Source organism: Myotis daubentonii, chromosome 5, assembly GCF_963259705.1.
Source record: "Myotis daubentonii chromosome 5, mMyoDau2.1, whole genome shotgun sequence".
Classification (NCBI taxonomy): domain Eukaryota; kingdom Metazoa; phylum Chordata; class Mammalia; order Chiroptera; family Vespertilionidae; genus Myotis; species Myotis daubentonii.
The window spans coordinates 73,293,117-73,311,081 of record NC_081844.1 but is presented as its reverse complement, the minus strand read 5'-3'; the positions used below and the strand labels follow the sequence as shown (position 1 = coordinate 73,311,081).

The window sequence follows — 17,965 nt, the reverse complement described above, 5'->3', positions numbered from 1 at the left end:
GTGTCCAGGTACCAGGCAGAAGTGAGCCTCCCATTTCAACTCTTCTCTGAGCTCCACGCCAGGCTGGACCAGGATCCCCCTTCTGTGGGTACCGGGGCCCAGCATATGGAATCCCCCTTCCTCTCCTCTGGCTGACCAAGAGCCCTCCTTGTCCCCATCACAAGGACCATTAGGATGGTTAGCCCTAAGAAAACCAGCTTAATCTCTACCCTGATACCTGCCTCAAATCCCACCACTCCTCATGCATAGGGAGGAAGCGCACACAGCACACAACTGGATACAGGTTTATTGTGGCACTGGATGTGAACAGGGGCCGGTGTGGCCAGCACCGTGTGCAATGGTGGTGGAGGGAGTGAGGGAGATAAAGGGGGTGAGGCAGGGCCCAGGGAACCCCAGACTCGGGCCAGGGGTCAGGGTTGGGGTGACCTTTGCCAACCCGACCCAGAAATCTGGTGGGATAACTCCAGAAACAGTGACCCCTTCAGCTGGGCAGGGAGAGGCAGCCGTGGGCTGGAAGGGCTCACACGTGGGAGAAGGCATGGCTCTTGCAAAGGGGTTTGTCCTTCTTAGAGTAGAAAGTCTTTCCTTCCAGGTTGATCTGACATATCTGGGGACAGCCAGGGTCCAGTCACTTGGGGTTGGAGTAGCCGGAAAAGCCCCTTCCCGACCTCTCGTGAATCCCAGAGGCAGGCAGTGGAGGAAAGCAGGTGGAGAACAGGGTGCGGGGGAACCCAGGACTGAGGGGCACTCACCGCGCACACAAAGCACGTGTCATGCCAGCTGAAGCCCAGGGCCTCCAGGAAGCGGTCCCCGGCGTCGATCTTGAAGTCACAGCCTCGGCATTTTGTGCCAAACATCTTCTCATAGTCTGGAAGGGATGGAGGCAGAGAGGAAGGAGGAGCTGGGTTCTCACCGGCCTTGGCCACGCCCCCTTTGCCTGGCCCTGCCCCTTATTTCCTTTTTAAAAAATGTTTTTATTGATTTTATTGACTTATTTTTTTAAATATATTTTTATTGATTTCAGAGAGGAAGGGAGAGGGAGAGAGAGAAACATCGGTGACAAGAGAGAATCATCAACCGGCTACCTCCTACACACCCTCTACTGGGGATTGAGCCTGCAACCCGGGCATGTGCCCTTGACCAGAATCGAATCTGGGACCCTTCAGTCCGCAGGCCAAAGCTCTATCCACTGAGCCAAACCAGCAAGGGCTGTTTCTTTTGTGTGTGTTTTTTTGAGAGAGAAGGGAGAGGGATAAAAACACCGATGAGAAACATCACATCTATTGGCTACCTCCTGCACACCACCTAGCGGGGATTAAGCCCGCAACCCTGGGCATGTGCCCTAACCGGGAACCAAACCTGGGATCTCTTGGTTCATGGGTCGATGCTTAACCACTGAGCAACACCAGCCGGGCGGCCCTCCCCTCTATTTCTTACCTCGCTCACAGTAGGGCACTCCTTCTTCCATGTAGAAGGCCCTGTTCCGAATGGGTGTCTTGCAGGCTGTGCAGGTGAAGCAATGCACGTGCCAAGTCATCTTCAGGGCATGCATGATTTCCTGGGAGGAAATGACAGTCAACTGGCAGCTCAGCCCACTCCTTCCCACGGTAAATGTGACATCTCCCTCCCACTCCCTGTCTCCTACCCCGAGGTCTCCTGGTGACGTCCACTATGCCTCTGACTTGACATGTCCAACGCTCAGCTCCCAGTCTCCGTACCCCTAACCTGCTCCTCCCACAGCTGTCCTCATCTCCATTTTTGGCAACTTCATCCTTCCACCTGCACAGGCCAAATTACCCTCTCACACCCTCTATCAGGTCCACTAGGGAACCCTGTTGGGCCCACCTTCACCATGCATCCAGATCCTGACCACTGCGCACAGCCTCCCTCATGCAGGGTGTGAGCCTTGGACATCTCTGGCGAGGTGACCCCATAAAACCAGCGTCTGCACTTCTCTCTCTGCTCCTACAGGCTGATGTTAACCTGAGCCAGGCCACATCCCCTCTGCTGGAATCCCTGCCTGCTCCACATTTCTCTGAGCAAAAGCCAGACCCCTGTGAAGGGCCCAGAGGCCAGCAGGTCTAGCTCCTGTCCCTTTGCTGCCTCTACATACTAGTAGACTCTCGCCCAAGGTCAATGCACCACACACCATCTTGGGGCTTCACACCAGCTGCCCCTCTGCCTGGATTGCTCTGCCGCCTTGGTATCTGCAAGGTTCAGCCCTGACCAGCCCTCACCTCTTTCAAGTTTCTGCTGAAATGTCACCTTCTCCATGAGGCCCACTCTGATAACATGGGTTTACACATTTATTTAAAAATGTTAGAGTGGCCCTCACGGTTTGCTTCAGTGGATAGACCATCAGCCTGCAGACCAAAGGGTCCTAGGTTCGATTCCAGTCAAGGACTTGTATCTGTGTTGTTTTTTTAATATATATTCTTTATTGATTTCAGAGAGGAAGGGAGAGAGAAGGTTAGAAACATCAATGATGAGAGAGAATCATTGACTGGCTGCCTCCTGCACGCCCCCTACTGGGGGGATCAAGGAGGCAACATGGGCATGTGCCCTTGGCCGGAATCGAACCTGGGGCCCTTTAGTCCACAGGCCAACACTCTATCCACTGAACCAAACCGGCTAGGGCAAGGGCATGTATCTTGGTTGCAGGCTCTCCTCTAAGCCCCCGCCCGGGCCCTGGCCGGGGCTCATGCAAGGAGGCAACCAATCAACGTGTTTCTCTCATATCGATATTTCTGTCCTTCCCCCTCTCTTCTGTTCTCTCTAAAAATCAATGGAAAAATATCCTCAGATGAGGATTTTAAAAAATAATAAAATAAAAATGGAAGAGTGTGGGCCAAGCTAGATCTGAGTGTGGCCAGCATCTAGGTCTCAGATATACCATCTCTGCCCTCCACAACTTCTATGTCACATCTTACATCACATCACAACCACCTGGGCAGGACTCACTGCCCAGAGAAAGCGACATGCCCCCAAAAGACGGCAGAAATGGGTTTTGTGCCCGTCTCGTTGACTCCAAAGCTGGCTCTTCCCACTGCCTACAATAGGACAGGGGCTCCAGCAGGATTGGGGGCCCACAGCTGGGCCCAGTGGGTACATGGCAGGAAGGCAGGCTTCCGCTGGTATTCACAAGGACCTGTGAGCGGTACTGTCTATTTTACCCCGTTTCCTAAATCTGTCTGCTTCTCCCACCCCATGCCCCTGACCTCAGCAGCCTCAGCCCCCCCCGCCTTACCCCCCATCTAGGTGTCTCTCCCTGCCGGGGAGGCTTGCTGAGGCACACCAGCCCCCCCAGCTCCAAACTCCTAACACAGCCCCTGCCACCTCTTCCACCTCAACTCACACTTTCCCAGGTGTCACATTATGACACAAGTTATTCCTTCTGCCTGCAGCACTGTCCCTGATCCTTCTCCAAGTTAATTACTACACATTTAAGAATATATATTTTTTATATTGATTTATTGATTTCAGAGAGAGGGAGAGGGAGAGAAACATTAATGAGAATCACTGATCAGCTGCCTCCTGGGGATCAAGCCAGCAACCCAGGCAAGTGCCCTGACCAGGAATCTCCTGGTTCATGGGTTGACACTCAACCATTAAGCAACACTGGCTGAGCTAATACCTACACATTTTAAGTTCAAGTTAGAGGTCACTCCTTCAAGTGTTTACTGACCACCTCCTACATAAGGGCACAGTATGACGCATGAGCAGCCCAGGCGGTGTTGAGCGTCAACTTATGAACCATAAGTCGGGGTTCGATTCCCAGTCAGGGCACATGCCCGGGTTGCAAGCTCGATCCCAAGTGTGGGGTGTGTAGGAGGCAGCCGATAATGACTCAATCATCATTGATATTTCTGTCTCTCCCTCTCCATTCCTCTCTGAAATAAACAAAAATATATTAAAACTTTTTTAAATAAGCATGAACAAAATAGCCCATTCCCAGCCCATGTTCATACCTGGGGAAGACATGGTAAAAGGACTGGGGTTAGTGAGTAAATTGTGCAGTGTCTAGCCTGGAGGGAAGGGTGGGCATCAAGAAAGGTGTTCCTGAGGAAATCATGAGTCCCAGATGAGAATGAGGTAAAGAGAATGCTAGTGTTCCTGCCAGAGGACACCTGTGCAAAGGCCCTGAAGGGGCGGGGGGTGGGGGAGACAAGCACCTGTGGCTGGATTACCAGGGTGAGGGAGGCTGGTGGTGAGTGGTGAGCCTTGAGCATGGGGTCCCAGATCAGAATGAGTTCTTTCTAATGTGTCCCCCCCCATCCTCCAGAGCTTCCCTCCAACTCCACTGGAACAATTTAATTGCCCTGTGCCTCTCCCCACTCTTCACACTGAGCTCTGAGGACAGAAAGTCTCCAGCGCTGGGCGCAGGCAGGGTACACAGCCCATGGCAGGTTGGGGAGGTCAGCCTCCTGTCCCATCGAGCGTGAGGGTGCGCCCTAGGGTCTACCAGGCCCTGGAATCCCTGCAAGAGGGGAGCTGAGGCTGCAGGGCCACTCTGTGGAACCACCAGCCTGGGCAGGGCAGGAGCAGTCTGCCATCAAAGCTCACTCCAGAACCCAGGACTCAGCCTGTTCCGTGAGCCTCAGCTCCTCATCTGCGGCCTGGGTGATAGACCTGCCCACCTAGGACATGGAGGGAGGGGCAGGGGGAGAGTGCAGGGTGACGCCAGTAGAAAACCCAGATGCCCAGCTCAAGAGATCCTGGGATCCAGCCCATTTTCCAGAAGAGTCAAATGGACGTGGCCTATTCTGGCAGGGAAATGGGTGTGATCTTGGACAAAATTCCCTCATCTATCAGAAAGAAATAACCAAACTGACTTCATAGGATTGTGAAGCTGGATGCCTACGCACAGTAAGTGCCACATGACCTGTCACTATAATGACGAAGACTGATAATGTCCCATTCTCCCATCTAATGATGGAACCTCTTTCTGCTGGGCACACGGCTGCCCCACATGGACTGTAGCCTCCCTTGAAGCTCAGTGGGGTCATATGACTGAGTTCTGGCCAATGGAATGGAAGCAGAGGGCTGGGTGGCAGCATCTTCTAAAGAGAGCTGACATGGGCCTCCCTTCCAACGTCATGCTGGCTGGAACATGAAGATTTTGGCTGAGCCTGAATCCATGGACTGTAAGTGGTAAGTAAACCTGTGCAGACAATGACCGAATAACAAGATCTAGGAGCCTGGATCCTTCTACCAGTCCTGGGCTGCCCACCTCTGGAGTTTTTTAAAAATATGCTTTTAATTATTTCTGAGAGAGGAAAGGAGGGAGAGACAGAAACATCAATGATGAAAGAATCACTGATCCACTACCTTTTATACGCCCCCTCCACACTGGGGATCAAGCCTGCAACCTGGGCATGTGCCCCGACCTGGAATCGAACTGTGACCTCCTAGTTCATAGGGCGACACTCAACCACAGAGCCACACCAGCCAGGCTGGACTTTCTTAGGCGAGAAATAAGCTGCCATCATTTTGAATTCTCTACCACTTGCAGTCAAGGTAACCTAGTATGAGCATCACCGCAGAGCTCTCTGGCTACGGCTGGCAGCTCTGCCTCTGGACCCAGAAATAAGAAGCATGAGTCCAAGCTGGAGTCAGCTGGGCCTGAGGCTGTTCCCAACTCGTTCCCCAACTCTGAAGCGTCTTGCTCCTGAGCTCTGAGGAGTTTCCGTAAGTACAACAGTAACCCCCTCAGCTTGTCATCCCTGCCTGTTCTGTACCCTTTTCCCTGGCTCTGCCTTCAGCCCGATACCCTAGGCATTCCCCTCCCCAGTGTGAACTGGGGACAGGACACATGCCTATCTCTTCACAAGGTGTCCCCAGCATGGGGCTCACTGCCACACTTAACAGAGAGAACTAATGAGGGAAGGCCGGCAGCCCATCACCTTGAGCCATGACACGTGCTGACCTAAGTCCCAAGCCAGCTCCAGTGGCAGCTCGGTTGCCCTGCAGGACACCCGGCCAGGCTATGCTGAGTGTGTAGTCTCCGTGGTAAGACTAAGATTTTGAATCACAAGTTTTTGAGTGTGAGTTTCTGGCTTTGCCACTCAATAGTCCTGTGTCCTTCAAGCGCACCAAGTCATCTCTCAGAGGCTTCATTTCCTCATACCTTAGGGGTGCAGACACTGAGGACCAGCCTCTCAAAAGACTGTCACAAATAACCCCCTTCTCTTCTGTCTTCTGCTCTTACGAGTTTGCTCTGAGGCCCAGGTGCTCAGCTCTAACTACTGAGATGAAGATGCACATTCCTGGTTTTTCTTCCAGAGTTAAAAGGCAAAACTTCATTAAAAAAATACCATTTGCCCCTCTGCCTCCTTCCTGTCTGCAGCAAGAATATAAGGCTGGGGCCTTGCACAGTTACCTGGCAACCATGATAGGGTAAGTTTGGGGACAAACGTCTATAGGCTAAGAGCAAAAAGGCAGGAAAAGCCTAAAGGCATCCTATTCCAGCCCTGCAATTTTTGACTACATCTCTGCAGTGGGCTTTTCTGTCACTGCAGCCAAGTGCAATGCCACAGCCACAGCTTGTTTCAACCTGATCCACGTGTACTTCCCTCCTTTGGGGAACATTATGCTAGTTTTAATTCAGGGAACCAGTCTTCCCCCATTCTCGGCCAACTCCCGCTCCAGGGCCTGTGTCACCAGGCCAGGCCAATCAGAGACACGGGACTTGGGTCAGGGATGGGCATGTGACGCAAGCCAGGCCGATGAGCAGCAGCACTGGCACTCTTGATGCATCAACTGGCCCAGAAGTGAAGCTGACATTCACTCTGCAGAGCTAAGCTGGGAGGTAACCTGGAGCTGCTGTGGCTCCATTTTCGCTGCCTTCTCGGGAACAGAAGCTGGGAATGAAGCCAACAATGAAAACAGAGGCAAGTAGTAGGAAGAGTCCTGATGACCTCGGGACCTGCCATCAGCTGGGCCTGAAATTTAGCACCCCTTGGACTTGCCAGTTATTTGAGCCAATACACCCTTTTTTGTTGTTGTTAATACTCACCAGAGGATACTTTTTTCCATTGATTTTTAGAAAGAGAAAAAGGGAGGGAGGGAGAAACATCAATTGGTTGCCTCCCGCACACGCCCAACTGGAGACCAAAGATCAAACCTGCAACCCAGGTAGGTGTCCTTGCCCTTGACCAGGAATCGAACCCACAACCCTTTGTTGCATGGGCTGGTGCTCTAACCACTGAGAAACCTGCCAGGGCTGAGCCAATACACTCTTGCTCAAGCCCTTTTGAGTAGGATTCCGGTCATTGTTAAAAGGATCCTGGCTAATGCAAAGTGAGACCAAAAGAGCAACCCATTTATTATGCTGCTACGGATCGAAAGGGCTCATGCAGATAGAGCCCCTCAATGCCAACTGGGTCAGACGCACCTTCCCACCCAACTTCCAACCCCACTCACGCCTGTGATCTTTTTCTTGCACTTGGCACAGCTGGGTGCGTAGCGCATGTCATAGCAGGGTGGGCAGAAGATGGCACCCTTCTCCTCGAAGAAGCCGCCCTCTTCAAGGACCATCCCACACTGGCTGCACACAAACTCCTCGGGGTGGTATGCGTGGCCCAGTGCCACCAGGTAACGGCCCCTGAGGGGGAGGTGCGGGCAGTGAGAGGGAGAGTATACAAATGAGGTGAGAGCGCCTGGCCCGAGCCCAAGCGGGTTTACTAAACAGAATTCTGAAGCCTGAAGGGGAAGTTCATTCTCTGCATTTCCCAAGGAAGGGAGAAAATAGGCTTGGGAGATGACTTGCCCAGTCACACAGGGAGAATAATGAAGCTGTATCACTTTATGACATGAATGGGGCCGTGTTGGAATAGGGAGGAGGGTTATACCGGGTGGGGCTGCTGGCTTGGGCCCAGTGAGATGAACATGAGGAACTGGGGCCCTGCAGGGCAGAAGGCCCAGAGTGTCCCTGAGTCCTGAAGACCAGTGGGTACCTGAGGGGATGCTATCCTGCTTGCCCGCTCCGTCTGGCCTGGGGGGAGGTCCACAGGTCCCATGCTCTGCAGAGCATCAGAGCGACAGGAGGCAAGAGCAGGGGTGAGCTGAGAACTAGAAAGCCTCTAGAATCTGGTACTTTGATTCTGGGGGGAGGTTTGGGACTCTGTTGGATCCCAGAAGCAGTGTAGAGAAGGAGGGACCCCTGGCCTGTCTGCAGAGCAGAGGTTAAGTAGAGAGAGACCAAGCAAACAGGAGGGAGAGAGGCAGAGGGGCAGGCCCTTCTCTGCCTGAGAGCAGTCAGTCTACGGGTGAGCTCTGATGCATCGCCGGCACTTCCTCCATTGCACTGGGGCCGACACTGATAAAGACTGGTGTGGGGAGGGGAAAGTGATGCAAGATTCAGAATCTGAGGACCCAGGTCAGGTCCCTACCCCCACTCCAAATGGGAACTGAATCTTTATCCTGTGCAATGGCAGCTGAGATAAGTGGAGAGACAGATGGGGGAGCAGCAGTCAGAAAGACACTAGGATAAGGCATCAGGACAAGAAAGGAACAGGGCACCCACCGGATGACCTTGTGGCACTGGTGGCACACAGGAGTCTTGCCATTGCTGCCACCGCCCCCTCCTGTGCCCCCTCCAGCAGCTGCCTGCACGATGGAGGTGCGGTTCTGCAGGGGCGTGGGTGTGGCAGGCTGGCTGTGCCGGGTCAGCACTGTGCTCGTCTTGTCCGGGGCATAGCGCTCAGCAAATGCAGGGTCCACAGCCCAGGGTGGGCGGCTGGTCGGGCTGGGGGTGGTAGGGCCTGCAAGGGCCAAGGAAAGTGGCTCCGGGGGGTGCCCAGTGACCCCAAGTGACAGGGATAGAACCCAGGCCAGCTTGGAGGGACCCACCACCCCCATCACCTGGAGGCCACCCACCCTTCCCCAGACCCAAGCCCACTCTCACCAGGCCAGGGCTCCTGAGGTGTAGCTGAGGCTGGGACTGGGGCTTCTGTCCTGGGCACCTGGCTGCAAGATCTGCCATTCAAGGCACTGCACGGCTGGGTCTCCTAACAAGACCCCACCCCCCAACCTCAGTCCTGTTGGCCCCATGGGAGAGGCCTGGGTGCATGAGAGCTGCTGGGCCGGACTCCAGGTCCCATGGGTAGGGCTGGGCCAGGCAGCTTCTCCCAGCCAGGATGCAGCAGGCCTGTCTGTTGCACAGGGCTGTGAGGTGGAGCAAGGATCTTGCTTCCAGGTCAGCTCTTGGGACTTCCTCATCCCCAAGATCCAGCTCTGAAGGCAGGACCCTCTTTGTCAGGTACCACCTCCCACCGAGACCCAGACTGGCAGGGCCCACACTGGGTCTAAATAATCTAATACCCCACACGCAAAATATAAACCAAGCCCACAAAGACAGAGGCAGAGAAAGGAGGACTGAGTGTTTATTTCCATGCCCAAGCCAGGACAGACCTGGTAGACAGCAGTACCAGAGGGCACAGAGGGAAGGCAGTGGCAGATGAAGCCGGGCCTGTGCCAGGTGGGCAGCCAGGGCCAGGCCAGCAGGAGGCTCAGTACAGGAGCAGACAAGAGGTGGGCCATGTAGGCAAAAGCTGGAGGCACCAGGGGTGCCCTGGGCAGGGGGAAGAGAAAGAGAGGCAAGAGAGGACAGCTGGCCAGCCAGCGCCGGGCTACGACTGCACGTTGAGCACGTGGGCAGAGCGCTGGTGGTGCCAGTCCCGGAGGCGGGTGTAGCGTGGGCTCTGCAGCTCCAGGACATACTTTTCCCTGAGGGGCAGAGAGAGAAGGAGGAGGAAGTCGAAGGAAGGAGAGATAAAGGGAAAAAAGAAAGGAGGAAGGAAGGGAAGAAAGGAGAATGGAGACCTGGCTGGGGACCCCCAGGAGCAGATACAGGGTGGTGGCTGGAATGGGAGAGGCAGCAGGTGAGAAAGAGGGACTGGTGCCCGCCCTTTTACCTTGACTTCTTCAGGTGCTCCTCATCCGGGTCTTGCACTGAGAAAGCAGAGGCAGGCATTGACCGAGAGAAAACAGAGGGCTAGCCCAGCCCTGAGCCCTGGCAAAGGGTCACAGGGTGCCTAGCCAGCTCTGGCTGAGCCCAGGTCCAGGCTGGGGGCCAGGAGGAGAGTTTGCCCTGCCCCGGGCTGCCACTTACTGAACTCGGTGCCCGTGAGGTGGGCAAGGATGCGGAAGGAACGGGATTGGCCCGTTCCGGGCCGTGGCCGCCAGTCTTCCGTGTCTTCCATCAGCCGCTGCTTGCTGGCATCTGGGACCAGCGGTCGGAGCGGCTGTCTGTGGGGAGGGTGTGGCTCAGGACCTCATGCCAGGCGTAACCAGTGGGGTAGCCCCTCCCTGGAATTTGTGCATGTGGGCTATAGTGAGGGGAGAGTGGGTAAGGGCAAGGCCAGGACCCTGCTGGGTGAATGAGGGGGTAGGGTAGATAAGTGAGAGGGAGCCAGGGTAAGAAGGGGCCACCACCCAGAATGCCAACAGGAAGGAAGAGAGGGACAAGCAGAGGGGGCTCACTGACTTGTCAGGGGTCTGCACCTGTGAAGGAAATAGACAGATGGGACAGGTAAAGGAAAAAAGGGACAGATACATGGGAAGAAGAAAGATAGCACGGGTCAGAGTGGCCAGGGGCAAGGCTGCACTGAGTGTCTGAGGCTCAGTGGGCCCAACACCACACCCTAACCCCGGGGTGCCAGCAGGGGCCGCTGCCTGGCTCAGAGCTCCCAGAAGGGCAGTGCTTGGGCAGCAGCCATATCACCCTAGGAGGGACCTTAAACCTGCAGCCCCCGCCCGGGCCGCCAGGGGCCACTGCCACACAGTGCCAGCAGGGCTGGGGTGCAGAGCAGAGAGAGCAGCAATGGGTGGGCTTAGCGGGTGGACTTAGCGTGGGTGGTGGGCGGGCAAAGCTGACATACCCATTCTGCTGTGGGGTGCTGTCAGCCAGCAGGGGCGCCCCGAAGGGCCGCGCTGTCTTGTTGAGGGAAGTGCTGGGTGCAAAGGTGTACCGCGGGGGGTCCGAGGCAGGGGTCAGGGCCTGGGCGGAGGGGGGAATGGGAGGGGGCCTGGGCCAGAGCTGCGGAAGGGGCGCCCCCTCCCACCGGTGCAGAGGACAGTGGTGCTCCAGCCCCGCCCCTACACGTCTGGATGAGGCTTTAGTGGAGGGGGTGACTCAGGTTTCAAGGGGCCCATTTGGGAGCAATGATTTCAGCCCACCAGTGCAGCTAGCAGCACAAGCCTGGTAGAGGTATTGTGGACAGACAGGCAGAGATGCATGGGGCAGCCCTGACCCAACTCCCAGTTCCCCACACTCTCCCAGACTCCAGCTTCTACCCCTGACCCCTGGAAGGGGGTACCAAGGCGGCTGTGCAAGAAAAGCAGGCCAGCCGGAGTCCAATCCCACCCGCCCAGATGGCCCAGGCCCTGTCGCCTACCTTCCGAGGTTTGCTCTGAGCCGGCTGGGCCCTGGAGGAGAACAGGAAAGGGTGACAGAGAGCCAGGACCAAAGGCAACTCACCTGCCAGGGGGGTCAGAGCCCTTGTACCTGCTGAGACCCAGGCTGAGCTGCTCCCCACAGGCCCGGATCTTGTTTTGGGCTTCAATGTGCGTAAGGCCTCCAGCATTCTCGCCGTCAATACTCAGCACCCAGTCGCCAACAGCTACCCCAGCCTGTGCAGCTTTGCCTCCAGGCGTGAGCTGTGAAGAGAGGAGGGTCAGGAGAGCACAAAGACTGCCAACCAAACTGAGGCCAACAGTAGTCAGCCTGCCTGAGCTGCCCGCTTCCAGACACAGAGGCCTCTTCATTCAGCATATTGTGGGCAGCTGCTGGATACTAGAGATCTGGGAGGGGTGGGGCTCACCTGAGCTTCACAATCACCCCGTCTATTTAGTTATTCACCTCCATGACCCCCCCCACAGTAGACTCTAGAGCAGCTGTGGGGGCCAGATCCAGCCCGTTTGAAATGAATAAAACTATTGAAAAAAAAAGACCGTACCCTTTTATGTAATGATGTTTACTTTGAATTGATATTAGTTCACACAAACACTCCATCCATGCTTTTGTTCTGGCCCTCTGGTCCTCGAGTCAAAGTTTGCCCACCCCTGTTCTAGAGACTGCCCTGATGTCAATACGCTGCCACCCTCAGGCTAAACCCCAAACTTCTCAGCTCCAACTGGCCTCTTGCCCAGGCTGTTCCACCTACCAGACATGTCCTCTGGCTTATGCATGTGGCAAGTTCCTCCCTGACGCCCCGGGTGCTCTCACTGACCTCTTGCGCTCCCAGCACCCTGTGCCGGGGCCACCACCAGGGATCTGCTGGGATCCCCTGAGAGCCAGGAATAGGCTCCATCGTCTTCAAGTTCCCAGTGAACAATGCATGCCTGAGGGGGCCCATGGTGTCGCTGTGGCTTCTTGGCTGTAAATGTGTCACCTCAAGCCCTTCAAGTGCCACTCACCCTCTGTCCAATCCTTTGGGCTCTGGTTGGGGACCCCTGGTTACTGTGGCAAATGAGGAGCAATAACAGGATGGGAGGGTCACCCAGTGTGGGCTGAGACCATCAGGGATGACTTCTGAGAAATGGTGGGTCTTGGTGACAGGAGTGGTGTGTGCTGCCCAGGGGGTGAGAGTCCACTTATGAAGGACTCCAAGGCAAGGGGAAGGAACCAGGACTGGGCCTTGCGGTTAGGAGGTTCCATTAGCAGTTTGAAGGCCTAGGTTATGGTGATTTCTCAGGTCTCCGATAGACTTGGCCCCGATGAAACCCACTGGGCCCTCAGCAGGAGCAACCCAGTTCATGGGTCTAAGCTCCCAGGATGCCTGGCCAGAGGATGTGTTGAGCCTGGCATTGAGCAGGTTCTGTGGGGAACAACTAGAAGGGAGATTCATACTTCGCGGCTGGGGTTGGAGGGTTCCAGAGGTACTGGCTGCCCAAAGCCCCAGGAGGCTCCTCAGGTGTGCAGGTACACAAACTGAATTGAAGCAGAGAGAGGGGAGGCCAAGAGACCAGATGCAGAGACTGACAACACTGGAGTAAGGGAGAGATGGGTTTGATGGCTGTTTCATGCTTGGGAGGTTGGAGGGGTAAGGCATGGGTGACTCCTTCTTCACCTGCTAAGTGGTACGAACACAGCTTACATTTATTGAGCACCTAGTATTGCCACATACTGACACTGAATCCTCCAACAACCCTGTGGAAAGGAGTCTGAGATTATACCCACCTCATACATAGGAAAACAGAGAAGTTAAGTAATTTGCCTCAAGTTGCCCAGCTAGCAGGAGGTAGGGCCCAGAACCTACTCTGGTGAGTTTTAGGGCCCAACTCAGAGGTCAGCCTACTGGAAAAACTCCCTGATTCCTTGGCTGGGTTTAGAGCCTGGATTCCCTATATTACCTTTAGTTCAATCCAGCCCCTTACAATGGGCATAGGGAAGTAACGCCCTTGAAGGGAAGTGACCTATGCAAGGTCATGGTGAGTCAGTAGAAGGGAAACCTGGTCCAGCCACTCCCTACCCACAGGGCTGGCTCCTGGGAGATATGGACTGAGCCTGAGGTGGGGGTCTTGGGGTGGGCAGGAGCAGCTGGCTCCCAGAGTTCCGACAACTTCCTTCCTAACAGTGGGAGTGAGGACAGGAAGCACATGAAGGATAGGGGAGTGGTCAGAGAGGTGGAGAGAAAAGCATGAGAGCTGGGAGGGCAGGAAGGGAGTGGGGGATGGCTGGAAAGAGAAGCAAGGAGGCCAGAGGGACCAAGGAGGGGAAAAGAGCCAGAGGGGCTGGACACTGCATGGGGTAAGGGGTGAGTCAGCCTGAGGGCTCCACTGAGCAGCCCAACCCCCCAGTCCCAGACATTACCTCATCTCCCAGGCCTGGGACCACAGCCAGCCCTAGCCCCTCCCTCCTCCCTCCATGCTGGGGTCAGGGGAGAGGAAGAGGGCTGCCCAGCTCATAAAAGACCACCCCACCCACCCACCCACTCACTAGGGCCCAGGTCCAACTATAAGGCTGGGATTAACTGTTGGCCTCATCCACATGCTAGGGCTGCTGACAAAGGAGCCAAGAGTACCCCCAATAGGCCACATCTGGAAGTCCAACCCGCAGGCTACTATGCTGCCCATCCCCACCAATGAAAAAACTAAGGCCCAAGGCTCCGCAGCCACAGTGGCCAGCACTTTTCCAGGGAGGGGGTGTGGGGTAGGTTTTCATGGCTGGCAAGGCTTGAGGATTGTATAGGGGTGGGTGTGTATGGTAGGAGGACCACTGCCCTTAGCTACCCTGCTGGCAAGGCAGTTGTCAGGGGAAACCGAGGAAAGGTTTGTGGGAAAAACAGTGACTACCTCCCTGCGCTGGCCATCAAGCCCAACACCCACAGACAGACTCCACCTTACAGCTCCTCTCAGGCTGGGCAGTGCCTGGACAACCTTCTGACCCCCTCTGGGCGGTGCTTGTCCTGGGCTTCCTGCCATCAGCTGCCTGTCCACTGGGTGCCTGGGTGGGCCTTTCTGGGCAGGCGGATTGGGCACAGAAATTCCCCACCCCTCATCACCCCTAGACCACAGTCAGAGACACCGGCCCAAGGGCTGGCCTCACTGTCCCTGGGCAGGCAGTTTGTTCTCTGTACACAACTGACCCTACAACTGGAGCCATGGCCTGGTGGTCACCAGCTGAGGCACCCACCAAGGTGGTTCAGGGGTCCAGATCGAGGCCAGCCATTTTTAGCTCTGCAGGGGCCTGCCACCAGTTGTTCATCCCAGTGTGGGGCTGCATTCTTGGGCTTATAAGGCAATCCCCCTGCCGCAGGGAGGAGCCAGCCTGCAACTCCACCCCCACCAGGGCAGGCTCTCAGGGGCTGAAGTCAGAACCCTAGAGCCCATTCCACATCTACTTGGGGTCAAAGGCCACTGCAGCCTGAATGGGACCAGTGGATGGGAATGGAAGTCCTCAGGTAGGCTGGAGAAACAACCCCCCCCACCCACAAAAACTGCAGTCATCCCAGGGCCTGAATTCTAATCCCTGCTTGGCCAAGAAATCTCCAAAAGGAGCCCTTCCAATTCAGCCCTGAGGCCCCTCATTTGAAAAACAGGTGATAATGGCTATTTCCTGGGTGGCAATGAGATTGTAGTGAGATCCTGCAGGCAATACCCTGCCTGTGGCCTGGCAACAAGTATTGTATTGCTCCCTCAAGCAGCTTACACACTTCCTAGAGACCTCAGGCTCCCCTCCTGCAGAATGGGCCTCAGAGGCGGCCCCGGGAGCTTTGTGGAATGGCACCAGGTAGTGCAGTGCTGGGGAAGCCTCTCCTAGCATCCACCTAGTTAGTAGTCCTTGTAACAAGGGCTCCCCCCACCACCTCTGGACCTGGATACCTCCTGGGTTTCGGCCCTGGCTCCAATTCCTTCCATCCATGCTTATAGACCTGAGCATCCAAAGACTCCTGGTATAGCCCTCCCCCAGCCTAGGCTCACCCGGGAGATGGAGAGGGGCACATTGAAGTCCTTGCCCCCTTGCAGCCGAAAGCCCCAGGGGGCTGGTCCCTCCAGCACCACCTTGAAGGAATCCATGGTGCCTGCCCCTGAGAGAAGAGAAAGGTGAGTAGCTCGCATGGTAGGGCAGGTAGGCACAGCTCGGAACACCAGCCTTGGACTGGTACCAGGCAGGCACGGACAGACGCTGAGCACACCCAGATCACCAGTAGGCAAGCACCTAGTCAGGTTTGGCTGTGCTGCTGCAGACAGGGGCAAACCCCCTCCTCCCAGGGACTGGGAGGGTGAGGAGAGCCAGCATCCAGGCTGGAAGTTCTGTGCATCCAGAGCTAGTGGCGCGACCTTCCCCCAAGCCAACTTGGAGTCTCGGACAGCGGGGTGAGTCAGGGGCCGGCGTTCCTCTCCCCCGCCCCCAGGTCCCGGCAGGCAGGCCGCGGCTGGAGCCTGGTCGGGCTATATAAGGCGTGTAAGCTGACACTGTGCAGAGCCAGCGGAGGGAGCACCCGGGGGCTCGGGACTCAAGGGGGAGGGGTGAGAAGGGAGGCGGCTGGAGCGGGTCCTAGTCATTCCGGGACTAGTCGAGGCTCCTGGGAGCCATGATGGGACATCCCTAGGCGCTAAGGGAGGAGGGGGAGGCGGCGAGGGCGCGATCCCGGCGGAGATCGGTGGGGGTCGGGACCCCAAAGCGTGGCCAGTAAGGGAATTCATCCCGGAGCGAAGCGGAGGTGGTACCTTCCATAATGGCCTGCTACCATCCAGATGTGACTCAGTTTCCCTCTAGCCCACCGCCCGAGTCCTATGCCCCGACCGAGTGCCAGGCGCAGGAATCAGCGCAGGCGCCGATCCTCCTAGCCGCAGCCGGCTTCGCCGCAGGAAGGCGGGGGCGGGGGCGGGGGCAGGGGCAGGAGCCCGGGCCCGCGGGAGGAAGCTCAGCGCTGGCCACGACCCCTAAAGCCCTCTGTGGTCCCTAGAAGCCCCCGGGTCCCTGCCTGGCCCAGCCCCAGCTGCCCCTGCAGCCGCCTGTACCTGTTCGGCCCCGCCGGGGCACTGCTCGACGGCGGGCTCCCAGGAGCTGCCTTGGGATCGGCCGCCGTGTTCTGGCCCCGCCCCCGCAGCCGCCGTCCGCTTTGAGGCCACGGAAAGGGGCGGTGTCTGAGGCCACGCCCAAGGAAAGCCCCTCCCGCCGGCGGCCTCTCCCGCCACGGGAAGCCCCACCCAGTCCTTGGCCTCGCCCAATCACGAAGCCCGATCACGCTTCGAGCGGAAAGCACGGCCCGCCCAGGTCCCCTCCGTGGGGCGGGGCCTTGGCTTCGCGAAGCCGCTCGCCCAGCCGCTTGCGCCTCCTGCTGGCCGAGTGAAAAGAAAGCAACCTTCGGAGACAATGGTCTCTGAACATTAATTTCCTCCTCGGAAAAATGGGACCATAATACCCGCTTCGCAGGGCCGCAGTGAGGACAGGCACTGTTTGGGGTAAGGCTCAGACATCGGTGGCTCCAGGATTTCTAAATCGGAGGGACTTGGTGGGGGGCACATATCGTAGCGGAGTTCGTTGAGGGGGGAACAGGGGAACTTGAAGCTAGGTTTGGAGAACACGGACTCTACGAAGGCAGAAAATAATGGCAGGAGCGGACCGAGACGGAGGGGACCCTGGGCTGGCCTGAGCCTGACCTGTGCCCCTGCCCTCACTCCCTCCCCCTGACCCCGGGGCAGTCAGCAGCCCGCTGCCCTGCGACCACGGCTCAGCGCCGACACCGTGCTCTTGAGATGGGCTGTATCCTGGTACCAAGAACAGGCAGCACCTCCGCTGGGAGTGGAGTGTCAGAGTCCCCACTTGGCCGCCCTCCCGCCACGCACCTCCCAGCGCAGGTGTGGGGGGAATTCAGCCGGACAGGAGGGTGCGGGCGAATGAACAGGCGTCCACCCCTTAGCTGCTTCTAGGACATGGCTGTTCTCCCTCCACCATCCTCACATTCCCCTCTTCTGCCTCATGCCCCTCACTGCACAAACTGCTATAAGAGTCTCGTGTTTAAAACCCCCGCTTGAACCCTAGCCGGTTTGGCTCAGTGAATAGAGCGTCGGCCTGCGGACTGAAGGGTCCCGGGTTCGATTCCGGTCAAGGGCATGTACCTTGGTTGCAGGCACATCCCCAGCGGTAGGCAGCTGATCAGCTGATCGATGTTTCTCTCTTATCAATGTTTCTAACTCTCTATCCCTCTCCCCTCCTCTCTGTAAAAAACCAATAAAATATATTTTTAAAAAATAAAATAAAATCCTCGCTTGACCCCACCTCCCTCTCCAGCTATGGCTTTTTTATTCTCTCCTTGAGAGTGAAATTCCTTGAAGGAGTTATCTGTGGTCCTGTCTCTACTTGTTTTCCTTCCGTTCTCTCTTGAACCCACTCCAGGGAGGCTCTTGTCCCTCCAGCCCTCTTCTCAAGGTCTCCAATGACCTAGGCCGGCCATGGTCGGCAAACTGCCGCTCGCGAGCCACATGCGGCTCTTTGGCCCCTTGAGTGTGGCTCTTC

At 56.6% G+C, this 17,965-nt stretch overlaps 1 protein-coding gene across 6 annotated transcripts; it reads right to left on the bottom strand.

Moving 5' to 3' along the window:
- Window positions 1-270: 270 nt before the first annotated feature.
- Window positions 271-16,590, bottom strand: PDLIM7 (PDZ and LIM domain 7). 6 transcript variants are annotated; one of them, XM_059698173.1, is made up of 13 exons: window positions 16,468-16,590; window positions 15,424-15,530; window positions 11,507-11,658; window positions 11,397-11,427; window positions 10,881-10,999; window positions 10,112-10,248; window positions 9,915-9,951; window positions 8,906-8,967; window positions 8,525-8,762; window positions 7,423-7,603; window positions 1,438-1,558; window positions 753-868; window positions 271-607 (listed from the first exon to the last, which is right to left on the bottom strand). In XM_059698173.1, exons 2-13 carry the CDS (start codon window positions 15,517-15,519, stop codon window positions 521-523), a joined length of 1,377 nt encoding a protein of 458 aa, XP_059554156.1. In that variant the 5' UTR covers window positions 15,520-15,530; window positions 16,468-16,590; the 3' UTR covers window positions 271-520. The 6 variants fall into 6 exon arrangements, with proteins under 6 accessions (XP_059554156.1, XP_059554158.1, XP_059554155.1 ...); XM_059698175.1 differs by lacking the exons at window positions 10,881-10,999; window positions 16,468-16,590 and adding exons at window positions 10,487-10,503; window positions 16,174-16,422; XM_059698172.1 differs by lacking the exon at window positions 16,468-16,590 and adding an exon at window positions 16,174-16,418.
- Window positions 16,591-17,965: the final 1,375 nt, after the last annotated feature.